The 27,534-nt window shown below is 46.4% G+C and overlaps 1 protein-coding gene across 1 annotated transcript in view; it reads right to left on the bottom strand.

The window, feature by feature from the left end:
- Positions 1–27,534, bottom strand: part of kcnh6a (potassium voltage-gated channel, subfamily H (eag-related), member 6a) — a 229,084-nt gene that overhangs the window by 20,780 nt on the left and 180,770 nt on the right. Inside the window, exons 7-10 of the mRNA XM_041173545.1 lie at positions 26,017–26,416; positions 23,030–23,229; positions 6,500–6,752; positions 4,271–4,464 (exon numbers count right to left, since the gene is read on the bottom strand). Of these exons, the coding sequence (XP_041029479.1) occupies positions 4,271–4,464; positions 6,500–6,752; positions 23,030–23,229; positions 26,017–26,416 (1,047 nt within the window). The remainder of the gene's footprint in view (positions 1–4,270; positions 4,465–6,499; positions 6,753–23,029; positions 23,230–26,016; positions 26,417–27,534) is intronic.

Below are 27,534 nucleotides of genomic sequence, written 5' to 3' on the forward strand. Positions count from 1 at the left end.
ACAGTAGTACACACACATGCTCAGTATAGACTGGTAAACAGTGTACTCAGTGTACACTGATACACAAAAACTCTTGGTGTACATTGGCACATGGGTGTACTGTTGTACATGGACACACTTGGTGTATAGTGGTGTCCAGACACAGTCTCAATGTACACAGGATGCAGACACACTCAGTGTACAATGACACATTCAGTGTATACGGGTACACAGATACATGTGTTGTACACAGATACACATGGGCTGGGGTTTTCCGGGTGAGACCCGCTGTGGGTGAGGCATGGCCCCAGACAGAAATTCATTGACTTGTGGCGGGACTGGAAGAACGAAGTGGTGGGCGGGTGTGGAAAACCCCACCGGTGGTGTACACTTGTACAAAAACATGCTTGGTGGCCAAATTTGGTGTATAATGTTACATGGCTACACCTGCAGTACACTGATACAGAGACAAACACAGGTACACGGACACACTCGATATTGCCCTGCTTTTAAATGCGCGGGGCGGCAGGGGGTGCAGAGACTTAGTAAGTACACTCCATTAAAACAAACAGTGTACCTGGAGTATCGTGGGTCATGTGACAGGTGGAGTGAGGGGGCACTGAGGACAGATGGGCCTCCAAAGGACAACTCAGCAACAGAAGCCCCTGGGTTATTCTATCCCCTGACCCATTCTGAACAACACCAAGAGAGATCTGCTAGTGCAATGTTAAATATATTGAAGGGTGATGGGCAAAGGTTGGGGGGGTGGGGGGGGGGGGGTGGTTTTTACAATCAATATAGAAGTTCCAACACAGGAGAAGGCCATTCAGCCCATTATGCTTGTAACCATGCCAGCTTTTTCACTGGACTAATTCCATTTCCCTCCTCTTGCCACACATTTAATTTTTAAATACTTACACAATCTCTTCTTAAAGTCTCTCTCTTAGTCACCCTGTGGTGAATGAATGCATGTTCTAATAACCCCGTGTGTGAAAACAGGTACCTCAGTTTCCCCCTCTCCCTTCATTCCCTTAGTGACAATCATTTGTCTTTTCCTGCTTGTTATCGCTTCTCCAACCACTGCAAACAATCTCTCTGTCCTCACAAAGATTTTTACAATTTTAAAATCCTCGATTAGGTCCCTCCCCAAAGCTTTTCTGTTCCAGTCAAAAAGCCTGACTGATTTTTTTTTTGCCTTTGTTACTCTGACCTCTCATTTCTCTGAATAATTCCAGGATTAGCAGAGAAGCACTGGTGAGGTCCACCTTAGAGAAACCCTCCAGTGCCACTGAGGCTAAAGGTGACAGAAATGTGGATGCAGGTTTCAGTGACAATGGAATTGAGAGGAGGAAGGAAACTCAGGTCAATCTGGGACATGGACAATTCCCACAGTCCAATTCTAACCATTGGGCAGGGAAGGAGAGAGTATTGTGGGATTTTTGATTGGACCCAAAATGTGGTCCAGAAAGCTGCTCCTTGTTCAAGGGACTTAAAGGCTCAAATGAAGGGGGCAGGTTGCAAAGACTCTTGAGTTTAGCAGATTTTGGGTGAAGGTGTTTGAACTGATAACAGGACTTCATGCTGCAGGGGAATGATTTTCTCTGTGGGGAGATTCAAGAATGAGGGGACTTAATATTTAAATTAGAGTAAGACCATTCAGGAGTGGAATCAGGAAACATGTTTCACACAGGATAGTGGAAACATCGGATAGCACCTCTGATGCTGGGAATGAACTGGAGCTTCCAAGATTAAGACTGACACATTTTTGTTGAGGTAGAGTATCTGAAGGATGTGGAGTAAAGGCGGGTAAATGGGATTGAAGGACGTATTATCCATGATCTGACTGAATGGCAGAACAAGCTGAATGGTCTCTGCCTGTTTCTAATATTACTGTGAAGGTGAATAATGAGGGTAAGTTCAGGTTACAGTAACACCTGGGCACGGATACATAAGCCCTCAGGAGCTGGTTTACTGCCAGGGGAAACACAAAAATAAAACTGGCACCCTTCAGCGAAGCTACTCAGAGCAGTGCAGGGTGTACCTGGAGAGGGGACACAACAGCTGAGAAACTGTGTTTGGACTTTGACAACTGAGCTTGACCTGAAGATTTAGAGGCGGTGACAGACAAGGCTGGTGCTGCCTTGTGAGAGATTAAATCATCGGACAGTGGATTAAGGGCATTCTAAATAACCAAAAATATAAATGGTCACTAAAATAAATCCAACGGGGAATTCAGAAGAAGCTTCTTTATCCAGAGAGTGGTGGGAATGAGGAATTTGCTACCACGTGGAGTGGCTAAGGCGAATAGTATCAATACATTTAAAGGAAAGCTGGATAAGTACATGAAGGAGAAAGGAATAGAAGGATATACTGATGGGGTTAGATGAAGAGGGGTAGGAGGAAACTCTGTGGTTTGGGCTAGTTGAGCTGAATGTCCTGTCTTTGTGCTTTAAATACTTTGTAATGGTACTACTTTGTCATTCTAAAAGGCTGTGATAACCTCTGTAGATGCTTTTTCTTTACTTTTTTTGGCTCTATACAAGCTGTGAGCTACAATCAAACCACCAGTTACAAACCCTGAGAGCTCCCCAGAGTTGAGGTTCACTGTGTTGTGGAGTGCAATGGGTGTCATTTCATTAATTCGTCACCAGGGGGAGGCCAATCCTAGATCAGTTCCTGACTGCCAGCACAGGCAATGTGAAGGACAGGCACAGAATGATCCCACACTCCATTTGTGTGTATTCCATATGGAACTGACAGGGGTTCCAATGAGATTCCCATGTTACAGACCGCAGCTTCATTAAATTTAAAGATTTACCTCAGTAAGGAGGCATGATAAATTGTGTAATTGGGAGCAGGATGTTTCAAAGGGACATTAGCAGAGTTTGTAAAACTGTGTCGAATGGAGTTCAACATGGGGGTGTGTGAGGTCATCCACTTTAGATCTGAGAGCAGAGTATTTTCTTAACGAAGAGAGACTAGGAAGTGTGAATGAACAGAGAGATTAAATCCCTAAAAGCTGGTGGCCAAGTACAGAAAGCAATCAAAAAGCTGATGGGATGTTGGCCTTTATCTTAAGGGGGCTAGAATACATGGGAGAGGAAGCAATGCTCCAGTTGTCAGGACCTATTGTGTATTGTGATCAGTTCTGGGCTCCGTATCTCAGGAAGGATATACTGACCCTGGAGAGGGTGTGCCAAAGATTCATCAGTGTTATACTGAGGCTTAATGGGTTAAATTATGAGGACAGGTTTCATGGACTAGGTTTGTATTCCCTTGAGTTTACAAGATTAAGGGGTGTTGTAATTGAGATGATTTAAGGAGATAGAGAGAAACTATTTCCTTTGGGGCTGTCTAGTAAGAGGTCGTACAACCTTAACATTAGGGCCAAGCCATTCAGGGGTGAGGTCAGGGAGCACGTTTCCTTCTCTGGGAGATTTGGTGATGTCAGGTGACCAGAGCGTGTTGGGCTTGATGGCCTCACTCGGCCGTGTAGATGAGGGGGAAATGCAGCCGATTATGAGGAAGAGAAACAACACAGGAGCTTCGCTTCGTACCCTGTTCAAAATTGTGAGGGAGGGGCTAGAGGACCCTCCCAGATACAGGAGGAGAGCCAAGTGTAGGATGGACTTAGACTGTACAAAAGAACTATGAGAGTTGAGTGAAAAAGAATGGTTAGAAGGCAAAGGTCACAATTCCCCCTCTTGATGGCTATTTTAGGGATAGACAAAGCATAGGAATTCCATTAGGAATCTTGCCGAACTGAGTGCACACTGGGACACTGACTGGTGTACACTGGGAAACTGAAAGATAGGGTGTACACTGGGACATTGGCAGACTGAGTGTACACTGGGAAACTGACTGGGTGCACACTGAGACAGTCAGACTGGGTGTAAACTGGGACACATTCAGACTGCGTGTACACCAGGAAACATTCAGACTGCGTGTACACCGGGACACATTCAGATTGGGTGCACACCGGGACAAGGTCAGACTGGGTGTACACTGGGATATAGTCAGGCTGGGTGTCCTCTGGAACACTGATGACTGGGTGTGCCCTGGGACACATTCAGAGTAAGTGTACACCGGGACACAGATCGGGTGTACACTGGGTCACAGTCAGACTGGGCATACTCTGGGAATCAGTCAGATTGGTTGTACACTTGACACAGACAGATTGGGTGTATGCTGCCATATACCATGTTAAAACAACATTGATACTGATGGGGAAACCTGTGCACTGGATTTTCTGTTGATTACAAAGTAAAGAATATAAAGGATTAAAACTCACATCTCTGAGATTGAAAGTGATCTCCAAATTGGTCCAGAAGTTATTGGAGAAATCAGGGTACATGTCCAGAACCTCCAGCAAGTCATCACGCAGGATCCGGTGTAAATCACAGTACGTTAAAGCTCGTACATCGGAGTTCGATTTCCCTGGCCTGGCGTAAAGACTGATTGGCTCCCCAAATGTGTCATTCTTGCCTGGAATCAAGAAAACACTCAAAAGCATTAAGTATACATGCTGATTCACAGTCTGCTCACAATTAGTCACGCATCAGTGGGAGCACTCTCATCTTGGAGCCACAGGTCACAGGTTCAAGTCTCACTCCTGACTCTTTCTCAAGCAGGACATGGGAATGGAAGGAGGCCATTCAGCCCCTTGATCCTGTTACATGGGAACGGGGGGGGGGGAACTATTCAGCCCTCCTCAATTTTGTTATACAGGAACAGCAGGAGGAGGCCATTCAGCTCTTTCAGCCTGTCAGCGTAGAGCCACAGATACTTGCAGTGCAGAAGGAAGCCCATGATACCTGTGCTGGATCTTTGAAAGAGAGGTTGTGCTAAGTCCCACATGCCCTCTTTTTGCCAGTAAGCCTGTAAGTTCATCATCCTCAGGTGTCTGCCTAAGTCCCTTTTAAAATTATTGATAGAATCAGCTTCCAGCACCTTTTCAAATCAGACATTTCAGATCCTGAAAACCCTCTGACTGAAAACAAAATCCTGACCTTCTCTTTAGTTTTTTTGCCTATAATTTGAAATCTCTGACCTCTGGTAACTGATGCACTCACCAGCGGGAATACTTTTCCTTTATCTACTCTGTCAAAACCTCTCATCATCTTGAAAACCTTTATTCGGTCACCCCTTCATCTTCTCTGCTCCAAGGAGGATGGTCTTAACCTTTCCAGCCTCTTCTCATAACTGAGGTCGGTCATTCCTGGTAACAATCCCGGTAAAACTCCTCTATACCCTCTCCAAGGCTATGACATCCTTCACAAAGTGTGGTGCCCAGAATTTCCCTGCTGAGTCATAAGCAGCGATTTATAAATTTACAGTGTGAACTCCTTGTTTTTTGATTCTATTCCTCTATTAATAAACCTCAGTAAACAATTTTTCAATTTACCCCACCACCTTTAAGGATTTGTTCATTTGGGCATCAAGCTCTTTCAGCTCATCCCCACTTTTGAAAATCCTGCCATTTCTATTACCCTCTCTTTCTATCTAAGTCCCAATTTGCAACATCTCACACATCCCACATTGTACTCCATCTGCCAAACTCCTGCTCATTTCACCATCCCATCTATGGCATTGTGAAATATGTAACAATCCTCATCACAGAATCACAGAATTATTACAGCGCAGAAGGAGGCTATTCGGCCCATCATGTCTGCACTGGCTCTCTGAATGAGCAACTCACTTAGTGCCACTCTCCTGTCTGCCCCCCGTAACCCTGCACGTTCTTCCTTTTCAGATAACAATCCAATTCCCTTTTTAATGCCTTGATAAACCTGCCTCCAACACCCTCTCAGGCAGTGCACTCCAGATCCTGGGTGAAAAAGTTTCTCCTCATGTCGCTGTTGTTTCTTTTGCCAATTACCTTAAATCTGTGCCCTCTGGTTCTCGATCCTTCCCCTAATGGGAACAGTCTCCCCCTATTTACTCTGTCCAGACTTCTCATGATTTTGAACATCTCTATCAATTCTCCTCTCAACCTTCTCTTCTCCAAGGAAAACAGTTCCAACTTTTCCAATCTATCTTTATAACTGAAGTTGCTCATCCCTGGAACCATTCTTGTGAATCTTTTTTGCCACTTTACCAAGAGGAGATGCTGCTTCTAACATCTGAGCTGTTTGTGAAATGTTAAAATATGAAGAGGAACTAAAGGGCCAGCAGAGAGTTCCTGAAAGGACCTGAATTTCCACGGACCTTTTGCACCATGACTTTATAGCGATAGTGATGGGACAGTGGCAGAAATTCTGCCCCATTATCTTTTACCAGGAACCTCCCCCCACATTCCAGTCTAACACCCACCATGCCTCCACCCCAGAAGCTGTTCAGCCTCATCTTGGGGAAGGTCCTAATTTGAGCTACCAGAGGCCCTTCAGAGACCACTGGGTGCCCACCATCATGTGACTACCATCCCCTCTGCCCCTCCCACTAATGGTGTCCAGACGCCCTCCACAGGCGGAACTAGCCCTAATCCTAATGGGATAGACCAGGAGCATTGTGGGCCACGTACCCAAGATGGCCACCACCACATCATTACGCAGGATCTCGATGGAGCCACGGGATATGAAATAGAGCGCGGTCAGTACGTCGCCATAGTGGACCAGTGTGTCACCAGGAGGAGCGTGTGTGGTCTTGAACTTCATTGCCAGAGCTCGCAGGCACCCTGGGCTTGCCCCCCTGAAGACCTTGCAGTTCTGGAGGAGGCTCCTGTTCAAGTGGAGACAAATGTCGGCCTGCAGGCACTCTGGAAAACCCTTCAGAACCTGATCAAAGGGAAACAGGACATGGTTATTTCCAGTGAAAAAGCAAAGCTTCCAGAAAACTTTCAGAACCTTCCAAACCTTCTTGGTTTGTGCCAGAATTTCTTTTCCCCTTTGAGAACATCTGACTATTTGATTCCACTTACTCCCACCACACCTCCTTTATTCCCTTTTCTCTCTGTTGGATGTGCGCATCCATTAGCCTCCACTCCCACCCCTGTTTGGGATCCTTCCCCAACTCACTAACCCCACCCCCACTCACCATTCTCACCTCCACTCGCCATCCTCATGCCCACTCCCTATCCCCTTCCCCGCTCTCTATTCCTCGGCCACTGGCAATCCCCTCCCCCACTTGCTATCCCTTCCCCCATTTGCTATCCCTTCCCCCACTCACTATCCCTTGCCCACTCGCTATCTCCTCCCCCACTCACTATCCCTCCCCCACTCTCTATCCCTCCGAACCTCACTATCCCCTCCCTCACTCCCTATCCCCTTCCTCACTCCCTATCCATTCCCCCACTCGCTATCCACTTCCTCACTCATTAACCCTTTCCCATTCACCAGCCCCTCCCCCACTCGCCAATCCCCCTCAATTGCTTTCCCTTCCGCCCACTCACTATTCCACTCCCCAACTCGCCAACCCCCCTTTTCCCTCATTACCACTTCTGCCCACGCATTGACTCCTCTTCCCACTCAATAGACCCCTCCTCCTGATTCTAACCCCTCCTCACTAAACTCCACTCCTCTCTTGCATGCCGGTTAATGTTTTTCACTAAAGGGATGTGTCAGGTACTGGAGATAGTTTAAGCAAGTTAGATTTGTATTTGTGTGTGTTAGGAATGAGTTTTAGCTTTAAGTTTAAGATTAATTTGTGTTTCTGTTTTGGGGTTAAAAGGGTGAAACTTGAGTTTTGATTTCACTTTAAGAAAGGCCTGCACTTTCATGAGGTTTTATGACTCTTGAAGGGAAGCTAAAACAAACACCACATAGAAAAACTGGGCTGTTGTCTAGCAACAGGAGGTCCACACAGAAAGACAGGGAGGAACAGAACAAGCTGTTTGAGTTCAGTTGGCGATTGTGCTCTAGGGTGGAAGAAGCAGTTTACATCTCTCTCGAGCTGGACATACTGGCAGATCGCTGAGGAAAATAAGTCTAAGGATCTTGGATGAGTTGCTCTAAAGTTAAAGTAACAGTGAATATCGAGTGAGTTCTGGATCTCAAAAGAGATACCAAGTTGTCAGCAGTCTACTGGGAGAGGGAGCTGCAAGGAGCAGGTCCTAAAGGAAAAAGAGAAAGGTCCCAAGAAGACCTTTAAGCTAAGTTAAAGGATGAGGACATGAATCTGGAACAAGACCTGTTCAGTGGAAATGAGAGCAAGGAGCAGAGAGGAAGGCTCCAAGTTTAGAGAGAGAAAGCTGCATGAATCAGACTCATGGCAAAATAGGCTTGCGAGAAGCCAGAAAATTTGAGGGGACAGCCAGAAGGTTGGTGACTCCTTACTATGGGTGAAGCAGTGGTGTTCTGTTGGCGTGGCTGAGTTTCTGAGGGAAAGAGTGCATGGAAGGACGCTTGAATACATGTGGCGATCCAGGGGAGAGAAACATCGGAAGGAGAGTTCGAAACCCTGGAGATGGGCCCTTGTGGAAGGTGTCCAAGAAAAAGGGTTTTTTGGGGAATGATTCCAAAGCGAATTCTTTGAGAGTGGAGATTGGAAACCCTCTTGTGAAAGTCGGAGTTCAGTGAGGCTGCTTGGCTCATTGTGTGACAAGCGACTGGGCGGAGTTGATGAGAGATCCATTGTTTGGGGTGACATCTGTCACTAGGTTTCAGAGTATGGTGTGTCTGACCACAGGTCGCCTATTGATTTACATGGACTGTGTACTTACTGTGAACATGAGAGTATAAGATAGCTTTTGTAGCATGTGTTATCCTTACGAATCTGTATATATCTGTAAAGGTATAGTTGTGGGTGAAGAAGTATTGTAATATAGTTAATCATTTCTTGTTTAATAAATGTTTTATTCCTTTGTTAAAAGTTAACCAACTGATTCCTGTCACTCTGTTCAGTAGCTGCTCTAAACAAAATATAAAAGTTAGGATCTATCAAGCCAGGTTCCACCCTGGGATCTGGCTTGTCCAGCAGTAACATCAGCTGGGATCATAACAGATGTGAATGTATCTGGAAAAATCAACATTTATTACCTATCCCTAATTGCCCTTGTGAAGGTGGGGGTGAGCTGCCCTCTTGAACCACTGCAGTTCATGTGGTGTAGGTACACCCACAGTGCTGTTAGGGAGGGAATTCCAGGATTTTGACCCAGAGACAGTGAAGGAATGGCGATATATTTCCAAGTCAGGAAGGTGAGTGGATTGAAGGGGAACTTTTGCAGATGGTGGTCTTCCCATCTATCTGCTGCCCTTGTCCTTCTTGTTGTTAGAGGATGCAGGTTGAAAGGTGCTGTGAAAGTAGCCTTGGTGAGTTGCTACAACTGCACTCAATCAGGCAAGTGGAGAGTATTCCATCGCACTCCTAACTTGTGCCTTGAAGATGGTGGACAGGCTTTGGGGAATCAAGAGTTGAGTTATTCACAACAGGATTCCTAGCCTCTGATATGCTCTTGTAGTCACAGTATTTCTATGGCTGGTCCAGTTCAGTTTCTGGTCAATGGTAACCCCCGAATGTTGATAGTGGGGGATTCCGTGATGGTAAGAGGAAATGGTTTGATATCCTCTTGTTGGAGATGGTCATTGCCTGACACTTGTGTGGTGCGAATGTTACTTGCAGCTTATCATCCCAAACCTGGATGTTGTCCAGGTCTTGCTGCATTTGGACATGGACTGCTTCAGTATCTGAAGAGTTGCGAATGATGCTGAACATTGTGCAATCATCAGCGAACATCCCCACTTCTGACCTTATGATGGAAGGAAGGTCATTGATGAACTAGCTGAAGATGGTTGGGCCGAGGACACTACCCTGAGGAACTCGTGCAGTGATGTCCTGGAGCTGAGATGATTGGCAGCTTTTCATCTTCAAAAGCACTGTGTGGTGGTCACTCCTACCAGTAATGTTACAGACAGATGCATCTGCGATAGGTAGATTTGTGAAGGAGGTTTCTCACTCTTGGAGATATGCCTTCAGGACGTGGCCAGCTTGGTCAGTAGTGATGTTATTGAGCCACTCTTTGTGATGGACGTTGAAGTCCCCCATCCAGAGTACATTCTGTACCCTTGCCATCCTCAGTATCCTTTCTATGGAGGAGTACTGTTTCATCAGCTGAGGGTGGGGGTGGGGGTGGGGGCAGGGTGTGGGTGGGTGCTGGTGATAACCAGCAGGAGGTTTCCTTGCCCATGTTTGACCTGATGTCATGAGACTTCATGGGGTCCGGAGTCGATGTTGAGCACTGCCAGGGCCATTGCCTCCTGACTGTATACCACTGTGCCACCAACTCTGTCTGGTGGGTCTGTCCTAGTGATGAGACAGGACAGACCCAGGGATGGTGATGGAGTCTGGGATTTTGGCTTGTTACCCTTCCCCCTCCTCTCCCTAAACTATCCCCGACTTAGATTCTGCTCAGTATCTCTCCTCTTGCCAGCTAATCCGTGCCTCCACTCACTGCCTCCTTACTCTGTTTACTACCTCATTTATTGCTAACTAATGCCCCCTCTCTGCTTGCTAAAGCCAACCTTTGCTCACTCCCCTCCTTTCTGAGTTCGGCAGTGACTGATAATGGAATCCCTGTGCCATCAATAAACCCACTCAAAAGAACCAACTGGATTCGCTGTCTTTAACAGTCTCTCCCCTGAACCCCGACTGGCCAGTGCATCTCTGTACACAGCAACGTTATATATATATATCCACGAGCTGTGCAAAGAGGGGGCTGTCACTCCATAAAATACCCTGCTCACTTTGATTAGACAGGATATCGAGAATCTCCAGCTTCAGTGAAAAGTGACTCTAATCTTCCACAATTAGTAGCACATTCTGTCTGAAGCCAGAAGGTTAATTAAGAACCTTCCTGAGCATCAGCAATCTGCTCCAGCTGTCAGCTTCAATCACCAACTATTTATCCAACACTATCCTGAGACAGTTTGAGTTCAGTTCAATTGTCACTCCCTGTCTGGAACGGAATCTGTGAATAACAATGACCCTCGTTTTACTGGCAATCTCAATGATCTTTGCTTCAGTGGCAGCCTCAATGACCCTCTCCCCCCTGGCAGTCTCAATGACCCTCTCCCCACTGGCAGTCTCAATGACCCTCTCTCCGCTGGCAGTCTCAATGACCCTCTCTCCACTGGCAGTTTCAAGCCCCCTGCTTCACTGGCAGTCTGAATGACCTTTGCTTCACTGGCAGTCTCAATGACTCCTCTCCACTGGCAGTCTCAATGGCACTCCCTCCATTGGCAGTCTCAGTAAATATCCTTCCACTGGCAGTCTCAGTGAGCCTCACTCCACTGGCAGTCTCAGTGAGCCTCACTCCACTGGCAGTCTCAGTGGCACTCACTCCACTGGCAGTTTCAATGACCTTCTCTCCGCTGGCAGTTTCAAAACCCCGCTTCACTGGCAGTCTGAATGACCTTTGCTTCACTGGCAGTCTCAATGACACTCTCTTCACTGGCAGTCTCTGTGAACCTCTCTCCACTGGCAGTCTCAGTGAGCTCTCTCCACTGGCAGTCTCAGTGAGCCTCATTCCACTGGCAGTCTCAATGACCCTCTCTCCGCTGGCAGTCTCAATGACCCTCTCTCCACTGGCAGTTTCAAGCCCCCCGCTTCACTGGCAGTCTGAATGACCTTTGCTTCACTGGCAGTCTCAATGACCCCTCTCCACTGGCAGTCTCAATGGCACTCCCGCCATTGGCAGTCTCAGTAAATATCCCTCCACTGGCAGTCTCAGTGAGCCTCACTCCACTGGAAGTCTCAGTTAGCCTCACTCCACTCTCAATGACACTCTCTTCACTGGTAGTCTCTGTGAACCTCTCTCCACTGGCAGTCTCAGTGAGCCTCACTCCACTGGCAGTCTCAGTGAGCCTCACTCCACTGGCAGTCTCAGTGAGCCTCACTCCACTGGCAGTCTCAGTGACACCACTGGCAGTCTCAGTGAGCCTCTCTCCACTGGCATTCCAATGACCCTCTCTCCACTGGCAGTCTCTGTGAACCTCTCTCCACTGGCAGTCTCAGTGAGCCCCACTTTACTGGAGGTCTCAGTGACTCTCTCTCCACTGGAAGTCTCAGTGACCCTCTCTCCACTGGAAGTCTCAGTGACCCTCTTTCCACTGGCAGTCTCAGTGACACTCACTCCACTGGCAGTCTCAGTGACACTAATTCTACTGGCAGTCTCAGTGAGCCTCATTCCACCGGCAGTCTCAGTGACACTAATTCCACTGGCAGTCTCAGTGAGCCTCACTCCCCTGGTAGTCTCAGTGACACTCACTCCACTGGCAGTCTCAGTGAGCCTCACACCACTGGCAGTCTCAGTGGGACTCACTCCACTGCAGTCTCAGTGAGCCTCACTCTACTGGCAGTCTCAGTGACATTCACTCCACTGTGACACACTCCACTGGCAGTATCTGACCCTCATTTCGAAGGGAAAGATTCAGTGACCACCTGTGGCCAAATGTAAATTTCAACTTGACTCCTCCTCCAGGAGATTATCGCTTGTGTAACTTGCGAGTTTGAACACAGGATAAACCCCAAATCAGTGCTAGATTCCTTGGATAATTTTAAACAGGGATCTGTTTCCATCTCACCTGTGATTATAAATCCATGCCTGGTCACTCCTGAATGTTTGCTCAGTAACTGGGTCTATACTCTACAGTAGGTACTTGGTCCCATTCTCTCCCATCGGGTCTGTTAACATCAGGACCTTTTGGCTAGGGATGGGGAGGGAATCCAACAGATCCCTCTCCCTGTGACTCCACACTGGAAAATCAGGATAGTGTTCCTTTGTGAAGCCCATTATGCTGACACTTAGTGTCCTGCTTCACAATGACTGCAGGTCCTGGAACCATACCCTCAGTCAGGAGAGAGTGGCAGAGACAGGCCCCATGTAACACGTCACTGTACACCTTTTTTTAACATGCTAATTAAACACAAGGTGTAATTATACAGATTTGTGGTCCCAGCATGGAGTCTCACCCATTAATTGTATCGATACTAAACCTAGGGAGTGAGTGCTGTCTCTCAGGCCCAGGGAGTGAGACTGACTCTCAGGCCCAGGGAGTGAGGCTTCTCTCTCTCTCTCAGGATCAGGGAGTGAGTGCTGTCTCTCTCTCTCTCCCGGAACCAGGCAGTGAGTGCTGTTTCTCAGGCCCAGGGAGTGAGGCTGTCTCTCTCCCTCAGGCCCAGGGAGCGAGGCTGTCTCTCTCCCTCTCTCAGGACCAGAGAATGAGGACTTTCTCTCAGGCCCAGGGAGTGAGACTGTCTCTCTCTCTCTCTCTCTCTCTCTCAGGCCCAGGGAGTGAGGCTGTCTCTCTCTCTCTCAGGCCCAGGGAGCGAGGCTGTCTCTCTCCCTCTCTCAGGACCAGAGAATGAGGACTTTCTCTCAGGCCCAGGGAGTGAGACTGTCTCTCTCTCTCTCTCTCTCAGGCCCAGGGGGTGAGGCTGTCTCTTGCTCTCTCTCAGGCCCAGGGGGTGAGGCTGTCTCTCTCTCTCTTAGGCCCAGGGAGTGAGTGCTATCTCTCAGGGACAGTGTTGTTCTAGGCAGCTTGTTATGCCAGTTCTTCATCTTGCTGGGTTGCAATGCCTGTCTACTGTAGCCTTTTGCTCACACAGCAGTTGGAGAATGTTGGTGAGTATTGCTGAAGAAAGAGACAAGCAGTCAAAGCTTTTCATCTAGCACTCATCTGGACAGACACAAGAATAACAAATTTAAAAAGGGAGAACAATTTAAACTGCATGAAAAAAAGGTGGTGATTGGTTGGCAACTTGACTCTGATTGGTTGAGATTCTGCCATGGAGAATGCACAGAGAACTATTGACCCCATGCTTTTCTTTAATTTAAAAAATGCACAATGCCTGGACATGTTCCTTTTGCCTGCAGAGGACAGGTCTCTGCATATGAATACACGTAGCTCCTGGCAAGCATCAGTGAGCCACATTGCGAGCTTGACTGATAACGTTAAATTGGGTGTTAGTGTAATTCTTGGCACACTCAGGATTGTTCAACCAGTGCTGTCCAATTGCAGAATCGCATCTAAGATGAGACATTATGTTCTGAGTTTTGCACACACAGGCTGGTTGAATGCGGTCAGTATTTTGCCTGTTGTGACCAGCGAAGAGACGTGCTGTTTGATACGATTCACCAGTTGTTGGGATGTTTGGCCCACATACCTGGCATCACACTGGCACTGAAATTCATTTACCACATTATTCATTTGTGTGGCAGGCAGAATGTCTTTTTGGTAGTGAAGAACACCACACTATTGTCAGTTTCCATGAGAAAAATGTGTTTGATGGAATGTGCCTTAGGATCTTACCCCTTGCATATTCCCAGTATGCAGATGACAAATTTGCTATACTTGAGTCTGCAACTGCATGTAAGAATTTCCTTACACACCTTAATAGGCTCCATCCTGTGCTCAAATTCACCCTTCAAATGGAGCAGTCTAATGAGCTTGCTTTCCTAGATGTGCTAGTTGAGAAATCCACGAATGGGCTCTCTACTATTGTCTACAGCAAGCCTATCTTCACTGGTCAATGTATGCATTGGAATTCCTGCAGCTCCATGTCCTATAAGATTGGCTTTATCAGAAATCTCATAAATAGGGTCCAAGCCATTTGCTCACCGTGCAAAGCTGATGGCGCAATAAAGTGCATCAACGCTATCCTGCGGGATAATGACTACCAATTATCAGATCATTGCTTACTCTGTATCGTGCATATTCATGAATGGACCAAAGGCCACAACTTACAGACCTGAAAAGTGCTCAATCTACCTCAGATCACCCTGGAAGTGTAAGCCATCTCAAAAATGTGAGCAGCAGGTGAAGCTAGCTGGCCATTTTACACTGCCACTGTGCAGTAACAGCACGAGTGATATTTGCCACTAATAGGATGCTGCCATCAAGCCAAAAAGACGTTCTGCTTATTCCACAAATGAACAATGTGGTGTATGAATTTCAGCATTGGTACAATGTCAGGTATGTAGGCCCATATGTCCCAATGACTGGTGGATCGTATCAAACAGCATGTCCCTTCAGCCGTTCTCAATAGGCAGAGTACTGATCATACTCAACCAACCCGTGCTTTCAAAACTCTAATGTCTAATGTTAGGTGTGATTCTGTGATTGGACAGCACTTGCTGAATAATCCTGATTGTGCTAAGAATTACACAATTATCAGTTGTGCTGACAATGTAGCTCACTTACACTTGCTAGAAGCTACATATATTCATATGCAGGGAAAAGGAGTATGTCCAGGCTTTGCAGTTTTTTGAATAAGGAAAAGTACAGAGGACAATAGTTCTCTGGTTTATTTGCCACAGCAACATCTTGAGCAAACACAGGCAACTTACCCACCAATCAGCATCCCTTTTCTCATGCAGTATAAATTGTTGCTTCCTTTGAAATTTGGCATTCTTGCATCGGTCCTGATGAGTGCCAGATGAAAGGTTTTGACAAGTCTCTTTATTCAGCAATGCTTAAATATTGATGAATTACCAACCAAACTGCTCACCTCTCACCACTCTCTGCCACTGTTCTAACCTACAGCATGTGTTCATTACATTGCTAAGAATGTTAAAGTCTTCCTGTCCTCTGCCATGCTGCCTTATTCCAGACAAAGATTTGCCATAGGTACATGGGAAGGTAGGAACAGGAGCAGGCTATTCAGCCCCTCAAGCCTGTTCTGTCAATCCATTTCCTGTCAGTCTATCTGGGACAGAAACAGTTCATTGCAAGAGGCGGCAGATTGTGAAAAAGTGAGGTGGATGAACATGGTGATCTGAGTGTCTGTAACAACAACAATTTACATAGTTCCTTTAAGGTAGTAAAATGTTGCAAGCTGGTTCACAGGGAATATTATCAAATGAAGGGGCGCGCGAGGAGACAGTAAGGGCAATCGAAGAGGCTTTGACTATGCTGCAGTGAAACTGAGACTGAGTGAGTAGTGAATTATGTTCACGTGATAAGTTCTGGTAAGTACTTTTCAGGTTTTAACTATAGTTAAGAATCAAGACCTGACATAGAACTGACCTTCCAGTAAGTTAGGTAAGTTTGTTAGACAGAAAACTGCCTGACATGGCAGTTATTTATCATTCACCTGAAAGCAGTTGGTTCAAGTGGTGTTAATTACTGTAGCAGAAGCTAAACTAGCTAATGACTCATCAGAGGGTCTATAAAAGAGACAGGCTTTTCAAACTGATCAGTAAGGGGCTGCAAGGAGGCAGGTGACTATGCCGCAGTGAGATGAGACTGATTAGGTTCATGTGGGAATTCGATGCAGAGGGGAAAGACGTGTACTATACACAGGAATTACTCTAAGTTAACTAAGTGAGTAACTAAATAACATAAATAACAATGGCAGGACAGGTGTTATGTTACAGCTGTGGAATGTGGGAGCTTTTGGACACCAAGGCGATCCATGACAAACACGTCTGCAAAAAGTGTAAGCAGCTAGAGGAATTCCGGATCAGGATTATTGATCTGGAGGCTAAACTGCAGACACTGCACAGCATAAGGGAGAGGGAGAAATACCTGGACACTTTGTTCCAGGAGACTTTTAGAATACACCTCTTAGAATAGGATCATCTGTTGTGGTCAGCAGTGAGGGACAGGAGGATGTGACCATATGAGTGAGGCATGTAATGGGACCTAGCAGACAGTAGTGGAGGAGCCTCAGACTTTGCAATTGTCAAACAGATTTGAGTTGCTCACAACCTGTGTGGACGAAAGCGAAGTCTGCAAGGCGGATGAGCTGGTTGTCCATGGCACCATGGTACAGGAAGCACTTCAAGCAGGGGGAACAAACAGGAATGTAGTGCTAGTAGGTAGTATAGCGAGGGGGATTGACACTGTTCTCTGCAGCAAAGAGCGAGAGTCCAGAAGACTGTGTTGCCTGCCCGGTGCCAGGGTTTGGGACATCTGCTCAGGGCTGGAGAGAAACTTGCAGTAGGAGGGGGAGGATCCAGTCAACATGGTCCATGTAGGTACAATGAGATAGGCAGGAAAAAGAAAGAGGTTCTGCATAGTCAGTATGAGAAGCAAGGTACCAAATTAATAAGCAGAACCTCAAATGCAGTAATCTCTGGATTATTACCTGAGCCACATGCAAATTGACATAGGACAAATAGGATTAAAAGATCAATGCATGGCTCAAAGACTGGTGTGGGAGAAGTAGATTCCGGTTTGTGGGGCACTTGAATTAACTTAGAAACCTCAAGATCATTATTTTCAACATTGACTTACATCATTTGATACACACATTGACCAAATCCAAGCACAGGACATCTGCGGCTGCTACAAGCAGGAATCTCCAGTAAGTGTGGGCAGAGTGAGCCCTGAGCAACTTTACTGAGAAACCCACCAGTTTAAAATTCATTGGGGAGTTTTTAATTTTGTGGGGAACGTAGGGGGCGTACTTTTGAGACGGTCTATACCTGAACCATGCTGGGATGTGTGTTCTTGCGAATTGCATAAATAGGGAAGTAGAGAGGGCTTTAAACTAAATAAGGGGGTTGAGGGATGTGGCAAATCAAGGGGTAGATTCAAGGCAGGACACCATAATAGTAATACGAGAAATGAGAGTCATAGCATAGCAGGAAGGGACAGAGAGATGAAACCTAAGAAAACATCAGTAATCAAGACTAGATGTTACAAAGACAACAAAAAGACAAAACTAAAGGCTCTGTATCTGAATGTGCATCGCACTCAACAAAGTAAATAAATTGATAACGGACATTGAATTAAATAAATATGATCTATGACCATTACGGACACATGGCTGAAGGATGACAAGGATTGGGTCCTGTATATTGAGGGGTATATGATATTCAAGGAGAATAGAAAGCTCGGTAAATGTGGAGGGGTAGCACTGTTAATCAAGAATGGCATTTGTGCAATAGTTAGAGATGACCTTGGTTCAGGAGATCAGGATGTACAATCGGTTTGGGTGGAGATGAGGAATAGTAGGGGAAAGAAGTCATTAGTGGGAGTGGTCCACAGGCCCCTTAACAGTAACCATAACGTAGGACAAAGTATACAAGAAGAAAAATTGGATACTTGTGATAAAGGGACAGCATTAATCATGGGTGATTTTAACCCACACTTCAACAGGAAATATCAGGCTGGCAGTAGTAATCTAGATGAGGAGTTCATAGAATGCTTTTGAGATAGTTTTTAAAAGCAGCATGTTCTGGAACCAACCAGAGAGCAGCTTATATTAGGCTTGGTATTGTGTAATGTGACAGGATTAATTAATGATCTCAGAGTGAAGGCACCCTAGGTAGCAGAGACCACAATATGATTGAATTTTACATCCAGTTTGAAAGAGAGAAGAGTGGGTCTAAGACTAGTATTTTAAACTTAAATAAGGGTAACTATGTGGGCATGAAAGTTGAGCTAGCTGGAGTGAACTGGAATACTAGGCTAAAGGATAAATCAGTAGAGAAGCAGTGGCAGACATTTAAGGGGATATTTCAGAATACTCAGAATAAGTATATTCTTACTATACTATAAAGTAAAATTCTAAAGGGAGGACCTACCATCCATGGTTAACTAAAGAAGTTAAGGAAAGCATCAAACTTAAGGAAATAGCATATAACTGTGCAAAGATGAGTGGCAGGTCAGATGATTGATCAGAATATAAAGAACAACAGAGAATGTCTAAAAGATTAATCAGGAGAAAGAAATTAGAGTGTGAGAAGAAGATAGCTAGAAATGTGAAAATGGATGGCTAGAGTCTCTACAGGTATTTAAAAAGGAAAAGATAAAGTAAAATGAGTGTTGGTCCTCTAGAGAATGACAGTGGGGAGTTAGTAATAGATAATAAGGAAATGGCAGATGAAGTAAACAAATATTTTGCTCCTTTCTTCACTATTCAGGAAACAAAAAACATTCTAGTACTAGCTGTACATCAGGAGGTGGAAGGGAAAGCGGAATTTGGTGAAATTACAATCACTAGGGAGGTGGCACTGAGCAAACTGATGGAGCTGTGGACTGACAAATCTCTGGGTCCTGATGGACTTCATCCTGGGGTCTTAAAAAGGGTGGCTAAAGAGACTGACTGTGCATAAATGGGTCTTTTTCTGATTAGCAGGATATGATGGACCCACAGGGACCTGTGCCGGGGTCTCAACTTTTTACAATTTATATCAATGACTTAGGTGACGAGAGGGAAGGCATGGTAGCTAAATTTGCAGATGACACAAAGGTAGGTAGGAAAGTATGTTGTGAAGAGGACATCAGGAGGTTGCAGATGGATAGGTTGAGTGAGTGGGCAGAAACCTGGCAGATGGGGTATACTGTAGGAAAATGTGAAGTTGTTCACTTTGGCAGGAAGAACAAAAAAGCAGAGTATTACTTAAACGGAGAATGGCTGCAGAATTCCGAGGTGCAGAGGGATCTATTGCATGAGTCACAAGAAGTTAGTATGCAGGTATAGCAAGTAATTAAGAAGGCTAATGGATGCTAACCTTTATTACAAGAGAAATTGAACATAAAAGTAAGGATGTTATGCTTCAGTTATACAGGGCATTGGTGAGACCACACCTCGAATACTGTGTGCAGTTTTGGTCTCCTTATTTAAGGAAGGTGTAAATGCATTGGAGACGGTTCAAAGGAGGTTTACTAGATTGATACCTGGAATGAGTGGGTTGTCTTATGAGGAAAGGTTGGACAGACTGGGCTTGTTTCCACTGGAGTTTAGAAGAGTGAGGGTGATTTGACTGAAGCATATAAGATCCTGAACAGTATTGACAAGGTGGACATGGAAAGAACGTTTCCTCTTGTGGGTGAGTGCAGAACTAGGGGACACTGTTTTAAAATTAGGGGTCGCCATTTTAGGGCAGAGGTGAAGAGAATTTTTTTCTCTCAGGGGGTTGTGTGACTTTGGAACTCTCTGCCTCAGAAGGCGGTGGAACAGGAGTCATTGAATATTTTTGAGGCAGAGGTAGATAGATCCTCCATCATTTCCGCCAACCCCAGCATAGTACCACCAGCAAACACATCTTCCCCTCAACTCCCTGTCAGCATTCCGTAGGAACCATTCCCTCTGTGACAATCTGGTCCACTCCTCCATCACCCTAACACCTCATCCCCTTCCCACAGCACCTTCCCATACAATTGCAGAAAGTGCAACACCAGCCCCTTTACCCCCTCCCTCCTCACCATCCAAGGCTCCAAACACTCCCTTCAGGTGAAGCAACGCTTCACTTGCACCTCCTTCAATTTGGTCTACTGTATTCACTGCTCACAATGTGGTCTCCTCTACATTGGGGAGACTAAACACCGACTGGGTGACCACTTTGTGAAACACCTTTGCTCAGTCCGCAACCATGTCCCAGACCGCCCTGTCTTTTGCATTTCAACACTCCACCCTGTTCTCATGCCCACATGTCCATCCCTAGCCTGCTGCAACGTTCCAGTGAAGCCCAACGCAAACTGGAGGAACAGCACCTCATCTTCCCATTAGGCACTTTACAGCCTTCTGGACTTGAGTTCACTTCAGATCATGAACTCTCTCCTCCATCCCCACCCCTTTTTTAATGCAATTGTTTTCTTTGTTTTTTTTCGTTAATTTTATTTATTTATTTATTTTTATTTATTTATTCATTTTTTTATCCTTTTTCCCCAAACGACATCCCCACAGGGCCATATGTCACTGGTCTGCTGTATTCAGAGGGTTGTGAGTCTTTGGCACTCTCTTCCTCAAAAGGTGGTGGAAGCAGAGTCTTTGAATATTTTTATAACAGAGGTAGATAGATTCTTGATTAACAAGGGGGTGAAAGGTTATCGGGGGTAGGCAGGAATGTGGGGTTGAGGTTATATTCAGATCAGCCATGATCTTATTGAATGGCGGAGCAGGCTTGAGGGGCTGAGTGGCCTAGTCCTGCCCCTAATTCATATGTTTTTATGTTTCTATGAAGTACTTTGACAGAGCGCTGACCCTTGTTCTGCTTTTAACACATTCTTCTCTTACCTTTATGCCACTATCTTTAGTCTTTAACACTACTGCTAACATTCCCTTTGTCTTGTGTCCATGACATCATTGTCAATCTCTCCTGAGCTCCCACCTATCCCTCACCTTCTATCTTGTTCCACCTGCTCCACCACCTCTTAAACAGTATAAAATCCATCACATTTCTACTTCGCTTTAGCTCTGAAGGAGCGTCATACGGGCTTGAAACGTTAACTCTGTTTCTCTCTCCGCAGATGCTGCTAGAGCTGCTGAGTTTTTCCAGCATTTTTTGTTTTTATTTCAGATTTCCAGCATCAACAGTATTTTGCATTCATCATAGATAGATTCTTGTTAGGCAAGGGAGTTGAAGGTTATCAGGGGTAGATGGGAATGTGGAATTCGAAACATAAACAGATCAGCCATGATCTTAATGAATGGTGGAGCAGGCTCAAGGGGCAGAATGGCCTTCTTCTGCTCCTATTTTGTACGCTCATATGTACGTGTGAAACTTGACACCAAATCACATGGTATTTGGGCAGATGACCAAAAGCTTAGTCAAAGAAGTAAGTCCTTAGGAGCATCTTAAAGGGGAACAGGGAATTAGAGGGAATTCCAGAGCCTGGGTCCTAGGCAACTGAAATGACAATTGTCAATGGTGCAGCAATCAAAATTGGGAATGCACAAGAGGCCAGGATTAGAGCAGTGGAGATATCTCAGAGGATTGTGGGGCTGGAGGAGATTACAGAGCTAGAGAGGGGTGAGGCCATGGAGGGATTTGAAAACAAGGATGAGATTTTGAAATTGCAGTGATGGCATGCATACCTAGTTAGAAGCTCACCTTGGGTTCAAATATGATGCTAAGATTGTGAACCATCTAATTTAGTCTAAGATTATTGCCAGGGAGGGTGTTGGTAATTGGGGAACAGAGTGCGGAGTGGGGACCAAAAACAATGGCATCAGTCTTTCCCATTTTTAATTGGAGGAAATTTCTGCTCATCCTGCACTGGATGTCAGATAAGCAGTCTGATAATTCAGCAACAGTGGAGGAGTTGATAGTGATGGTGAAGTGGAGCTGAGTGTCACCTGCGTACATGTGAAAACTAATACTGGGCTTCTGGATGATGTTGATGAGGGGCAGCGTGTAGATGAGAAAGAGGATGGGGGTGGGGCGCAAGGATAGATCCTTGGGGGATACCAGAGGTAATGATGGAGGAGCAGGAAGAGAAGCCATTCCAAGTGTTACTCTGGCTACTTTTAGATGGATAAGAATGGAACAGAATGGATAGCTGAGGAGTGAAGTACAATCCAACCCAATTGGACAACAGTGGAGTGGTGTTGGAAGAGGATGGTGTGGTCAACCGTGTCAAAGGCTGCAGACAGGTTGAGAAGGATCAGGAGGGAAAGTTTATCTTTGTCACAGTTACATAGAATGTCATTTGTGACTAATAAAAGCCATTTTGGTACTGTGGCAGGCCTGAAACCTGATTGGAAGGATTCAAATGCATATTCTGGGAAAGGTGGGAAAGTGACAACTCATTCAAGGACCTTGGAGAGGAAAAGGAGATTGAAGGTAGGATGGTGGTTTGGAAGGATGAAGTGGTCAAGAAGGTGATAATGGTAAATTTGAAGTGGACGTGGACAGCACCTGTGGAGAGAGAACTGTTGCCAAGATCAGCAGCATGGGGGCCAGGAGGAGATGTAGGGTGGTCACAGTAGTCATTGACGGGAATGGGTCGGGGGAGTAGGAGACGTGTGTCATGGACAGTATGAGCTTGAAGAGGCTATGAGAGGAGATAGGAGAGAAACTAGAAAAATATGTGAGTTCAGGGCTTGAGCTGGGGGGGGGGGGCGGTGGTGGGGTGGAACTCTTGGAGGCAATGGGTGAATGGGACTTAGTGCAAGTGAGAACAAAAACAGCAGAGTTTTGGATGACTTTAAGCTTCTGGAGGGTAGAAAGTGGAAGGCCGCCCAGGGGTCTGTCTGGGGTCATGAAGTGGGTGTGGAATAATTGCTACATTTGGAGAAGCTTGAGGAGTGCAATGACTTTCTGTTTCATGAGCAAGTGATATCTGTTGAAGACAAAATCTCCTGTTAACTTTTTGCTGGTCGTCCACCCATACCCTGTGCCCTGTGTCCTGAGCCTCTGCTCCACAGGCAGTTCAGTACTCACAGCATTCATGTCAATCCCATTGGTGTATGACCAGGCATGCTGGAAATATTCCTCCAGCCTCTGTCGCAGGGGATTGGGAATCTGATGGAAGCGGATGAATTCTTTCACTCGGAGCATCTGTGTGTGGTAGCGGGCAGTGCCGGAGTATAGTCGCTGAATGATCGCGGAGACATTTCCAAAAATACTGGCATACATCAGAGCTGAGGGGATAGGGCAAAGGTCAATCCAAATATAAGCAAGCATCTCACTGAATCTGCTCTGTGACTGACCATTATCCAACATGGTGAGGACATCATCACTGATTGGCTAGAAACCCTGGTCTTGGACAGGGGATGGACAAGATAGGGACAGGATAGAGGGAGACAGTAGAATGAGGTGGGGTAGGGATGGTGTAGGCGTTGCATTAAAGGTGGGACAGGACAGAGTGAGGTCGGTGGTTAATGGTTGGGTAAGGATAGAGAATCATGGGACAGGACAAAGGGTGGGATAGATGTAGGAAACAGTGGGAGTACAATAGAGGTACAGCAAGATAGCAGGGACAAAGGATGGGTAGGATGGTGGTGGGGTACGGGCAGGTAGGATGGCGGTGGTGTAAGGGTGGGTAGGATGGTGATGGGGTAAGGGTGGGTAGGGTGGGGGTGGGGTACAGGTGGGTAGGGTGGCGGTGGGATACGGGCGGGTAAGATGGGGGTGGGGTATGGGTGGGTAGGGTGGGGGTGTGGTACGGGTGGGTTGGGTGGCGGTGGGGTACCGGCAGGTAGGATGGGTGTGGGTTTCGGGCGGGTAGGATGGGGTGGTGTGCAGGCGGGTAAGATGGGGGTGGGGTATGGGCAAGTAGGATGGGGTGGGGTAGGGGGGGTAGGATGGGGGTGGGGTATGGGTGGGTAGGGTGGGGGTGGGGTACGGGTGGGTAGGGTGGGGGTGGGGTATGGGTGTGGGGTACGGGTGCTCCCACGTTTCTCATTATTATCCACCGCTGTTTCTTCAGATCTCGGGCAGGGTCATTGAGCAGAATTCAGTCCTTTTGAAGCAGCTTAAACACGTGCATCCGTTTTACTGAAAACTGGTTCATTCCAAGTGAAACACGAGGCTCACAGCAGCGCCATTATCCTGCCAGGTTGTACGGCCTTCAATGAAATATATTATTTTAGTGCTGGTGGCTATGACAGTGTTAAAGACTGTGATACGATCAACGGAATCTTTGCCCTAAATAAAAGCTAAATCAGTAACAGATCTTATTACTATTCAGCAATTGATGTGGTGATGTCCATGAAGAAGACTTATCCAATGTCCCCAGGAGGACAGGCATTGTAAACACTATCCATTATAGATGACGTATTATTTGTACATCAATTTTGTTTAATAATATGCAAGTGGGGGGCATTAATTGGGGGTTCACTTGAGACACTGAAACTGGGGGCTGAATTATACCAGGCGCCAGATTCCCCGCCACTCCCCCTAGCCCGGCTAAAACGTTGGTGTGGAGGAAGCATGTCAAAGGGAACATGATCTGCCGCACAGCCATTGGCGGGATTTCCACCCCTCAGGGACTGGAAGTCCAGTCTCAGAGAGCTATTGACCAATCAGAGGTCAGCAGCCCTCCAGCACTTTGGGGTTGTGGTGCTGCATTATTTAGGTATTCTCACGGGATGCCAAGTTGGCAGGTCCCACCAAGGTGAGGGGAGAGGGGTGGAGAGGGTGGCGAGCAGGTTGGAGGGGCTGAGATTTGAGAGGTCATGGGGGAGGGCAATCTGGCAGAGGGTACAACCTAGGGTGCGGGCACTCAGAATGGGCCCGGGGAGAGGTTTAGGAGGGAATGGGCTCCCCATCTGCCACCAGCCCACAGGGAAAGCAGCTGGATGGCTGCTTGGCAAGGGCTGTTCCTGCTGCCCATTAAATCCTGGTGCTGGTGGCATGAGGCCCTTAAGGGGCATTAGTTGCCTACTTAAGGGTCTCAATTGGCACACTGGCAAGTGGGCTGCCTGACACAAACTCAGCCGCTGGTATAATTGTGGCAGGTAGGAGGTGGGCAAGCTATCTGTTAGATTTTATGAGCTCCTCACCTTCAAACCAGTCAGTGGGAGAACATAAAATCTACCCATGAATGTGGTTGAGGTAGGAGGTATATGTTTAGAATCTTTCACTTCTCGTGCTGGGAGTGTTTGAGGGGGACAGTGTAGAAGGAGCTTTACTCTGTATCTAACCCCGTGCTGTACCTGTCCTGGGAGTGTTTGATGGGGACAGTGTAGAGGGAGCTTTACTCTGTATCTAACCCTGTGTGGTACCTGTCCTGGGAGTGTTTGATGGGGACAGTGTAGAGGGACCTTTACTCTGTATCTAACCCCGTGCTGTACCTGTCCTGGGAGTGTTTGATGGGGACAGTGTAGAGGGAGATTTATTCTGTACCTAACCCTGTGCTGTACCTGTCCTGGGAGTGTTTGATGGGGACAGTGTAGAGGGAGATTTATTCTGTATCTAACCCTGTGCTGTACCTGTCCTGGGAGTGTTTGATGGGGACAGTGTAGAGGGAGATTTATTCTGTATCTAACCCTGTGCTGTACCTGTCCTGGGAGTGTTTGATGGGGACAGTGTAGAGGGAGATTTATTCTGTATCTAACCCTGTGCTGTACCTGTCCTGGGAGTGTTTGATGGGGACAGTGTAGAGGGAGATTTATTCTGTATCTAACCCCGTGCTGTACCTGTCCTGGGAGTGTTTGATGGGGACAGTGTAGAGGGAGATTTATTCTGTATCTAACCCTGTGCTGTACCTGTCCTGGGAGTGTTTGATGGGGACAGTGTAGAGGGAGATTTATTCTGTATCTAACCCCGTGCTGTACCTGTCCTGGGAGTGTTTGATGGGGACAGTGTAGAGGGAGATTTATTCTGTATCTAACCCTGTGCTGTACCTGCCCTGGGAGTGTTTGAGGGGGACAGTGTAGAAAATGATAACCTCCACTTCATGCACCAAAGGAAAAGCAAACACTTACAGCCAATCAACATGACACAGATGGAGAAGATCTTCTCGGAATTGGTGTTGGGAGAAACATTCCCAAATCCAACACTGGTCAGGCTGCTGAAGGTGAAGTAGAGAGCGGTCACATACTTGTCCTTAATGGAGGGCCCAGATAAGGCATCACTGTCATTGTATCGCTTCCCGATTTGGTCTCCCAGATTGTCCAGCCAGCCTATCTTGTGAACCATGTAGAGTCTCTCCACATTGCCAATGGCATACCAGATACATGCCAGCCAGTGGGCAATCAGGGCAAAGGTGCACATGAGCAGGAACAGCACTGCAGCCCCATACTCCGAATAGCGGTCCAGTTTACGGGCAACTCGGACCAGCCGTAGGAGACGAGCTGTCTTCAGGAGCCCGATTAGAGTCGTCGTCTGGAATACAAGTGTCACATTACATCAGTGTCACAGCTGATAAATACATGTCAGTTACACACAGAATAATGGAAAGACAGGAAGAGAGAGTGAGACACAGAGTGACAACGGAAATAGTATGTACTAGTTACACAGACAATAACAAGTGATGACGGCAGTCAGTAGAGTGCATACCTCTGCCATGCTGTGTTAACTCAACGTTATCACAATTACACAACTCTTCCTTTAGTCTTTTCCCTGCCTGGCTAATGCGCTGTAAATACAAAGCTGAAAAAAGAAATCTCTTTATTAAGAGATCCCATCTCACTGAGGAGGCTTCAAGCCAATCCATATCCAACAACCTGCTCTGAAAACTCTGCCCAAATTTTCTCAGCTCTGACAAATTTGCACCACAGCAGCTGAGACAATCCACAACATTCTGAAAATGTCAGACCGTCCTATTAACTGAAAAACTCAATCCTTTAAAAAAATCCCACAGTCTGGACTCAGATCTGCATCTTTGTCAAAAACTAATTAGTTCCTCCTTGGATGATTCCCTATCTGTGTACAAAGTTTCGTTGAAATCCATTTATTAGCTCTTGAGTTATACTGGCTGGGATTTTGTTGGGCCGACAGGGTCTCTCCCACAGGGGCTGAACAAACAGGGAACCCCTGTTAGTGCTGTGGAGAAGGCCTGAGGTAATCAAGTGGCCTTTGAGCACTGAAGTAATCACTGTCGGGTCTTCCCACAATTGAGGTCCCTGCCCATCAAGATGTGTTGGCCAAAGAGAGGTCAGTAGATCCACATGCTGCCAGCACAAGTGGGAGCAGTGGCAACTGACAGCAATGCACCCACAGGTAGCCCATGATGATCATGGGACCCCAGACCAAAGGTGAGTGAAGATGGGATGGGGTAATCATGACCAGACTCAAGGTGCCTTGGCTGAAAGAGAGCTGGAATAACGCTGCTGCATACTTGTGAACATTTATTGATTATTTAAACTATTTACAGATACGAACTTTAGCAAGACTTAGTTAGAACCTTCTTCGCTCTGGTTCCGGTCACATGTGACCTGATAACATTGATAATGCACTCTAGCTATTAACATAATAGCTATGAACCCTTTGTACTATAGGGA

The sequence above is a fragment of the Carcharodon carcharias genome, chromosome 23 (assembly GCF_017639515.1).
Source record: "Carcharodon carcharias isolate sCarCar2 chromosome 23, sCarCar2.pri, whole genome shotgun sequence".
Lineage (NCBI taxonomy): Eukaryota > Metazoa > Chordata > Chondrichthyes > Lamniformes > Lamnidae > Carcharodon > Carcharodon carcharias.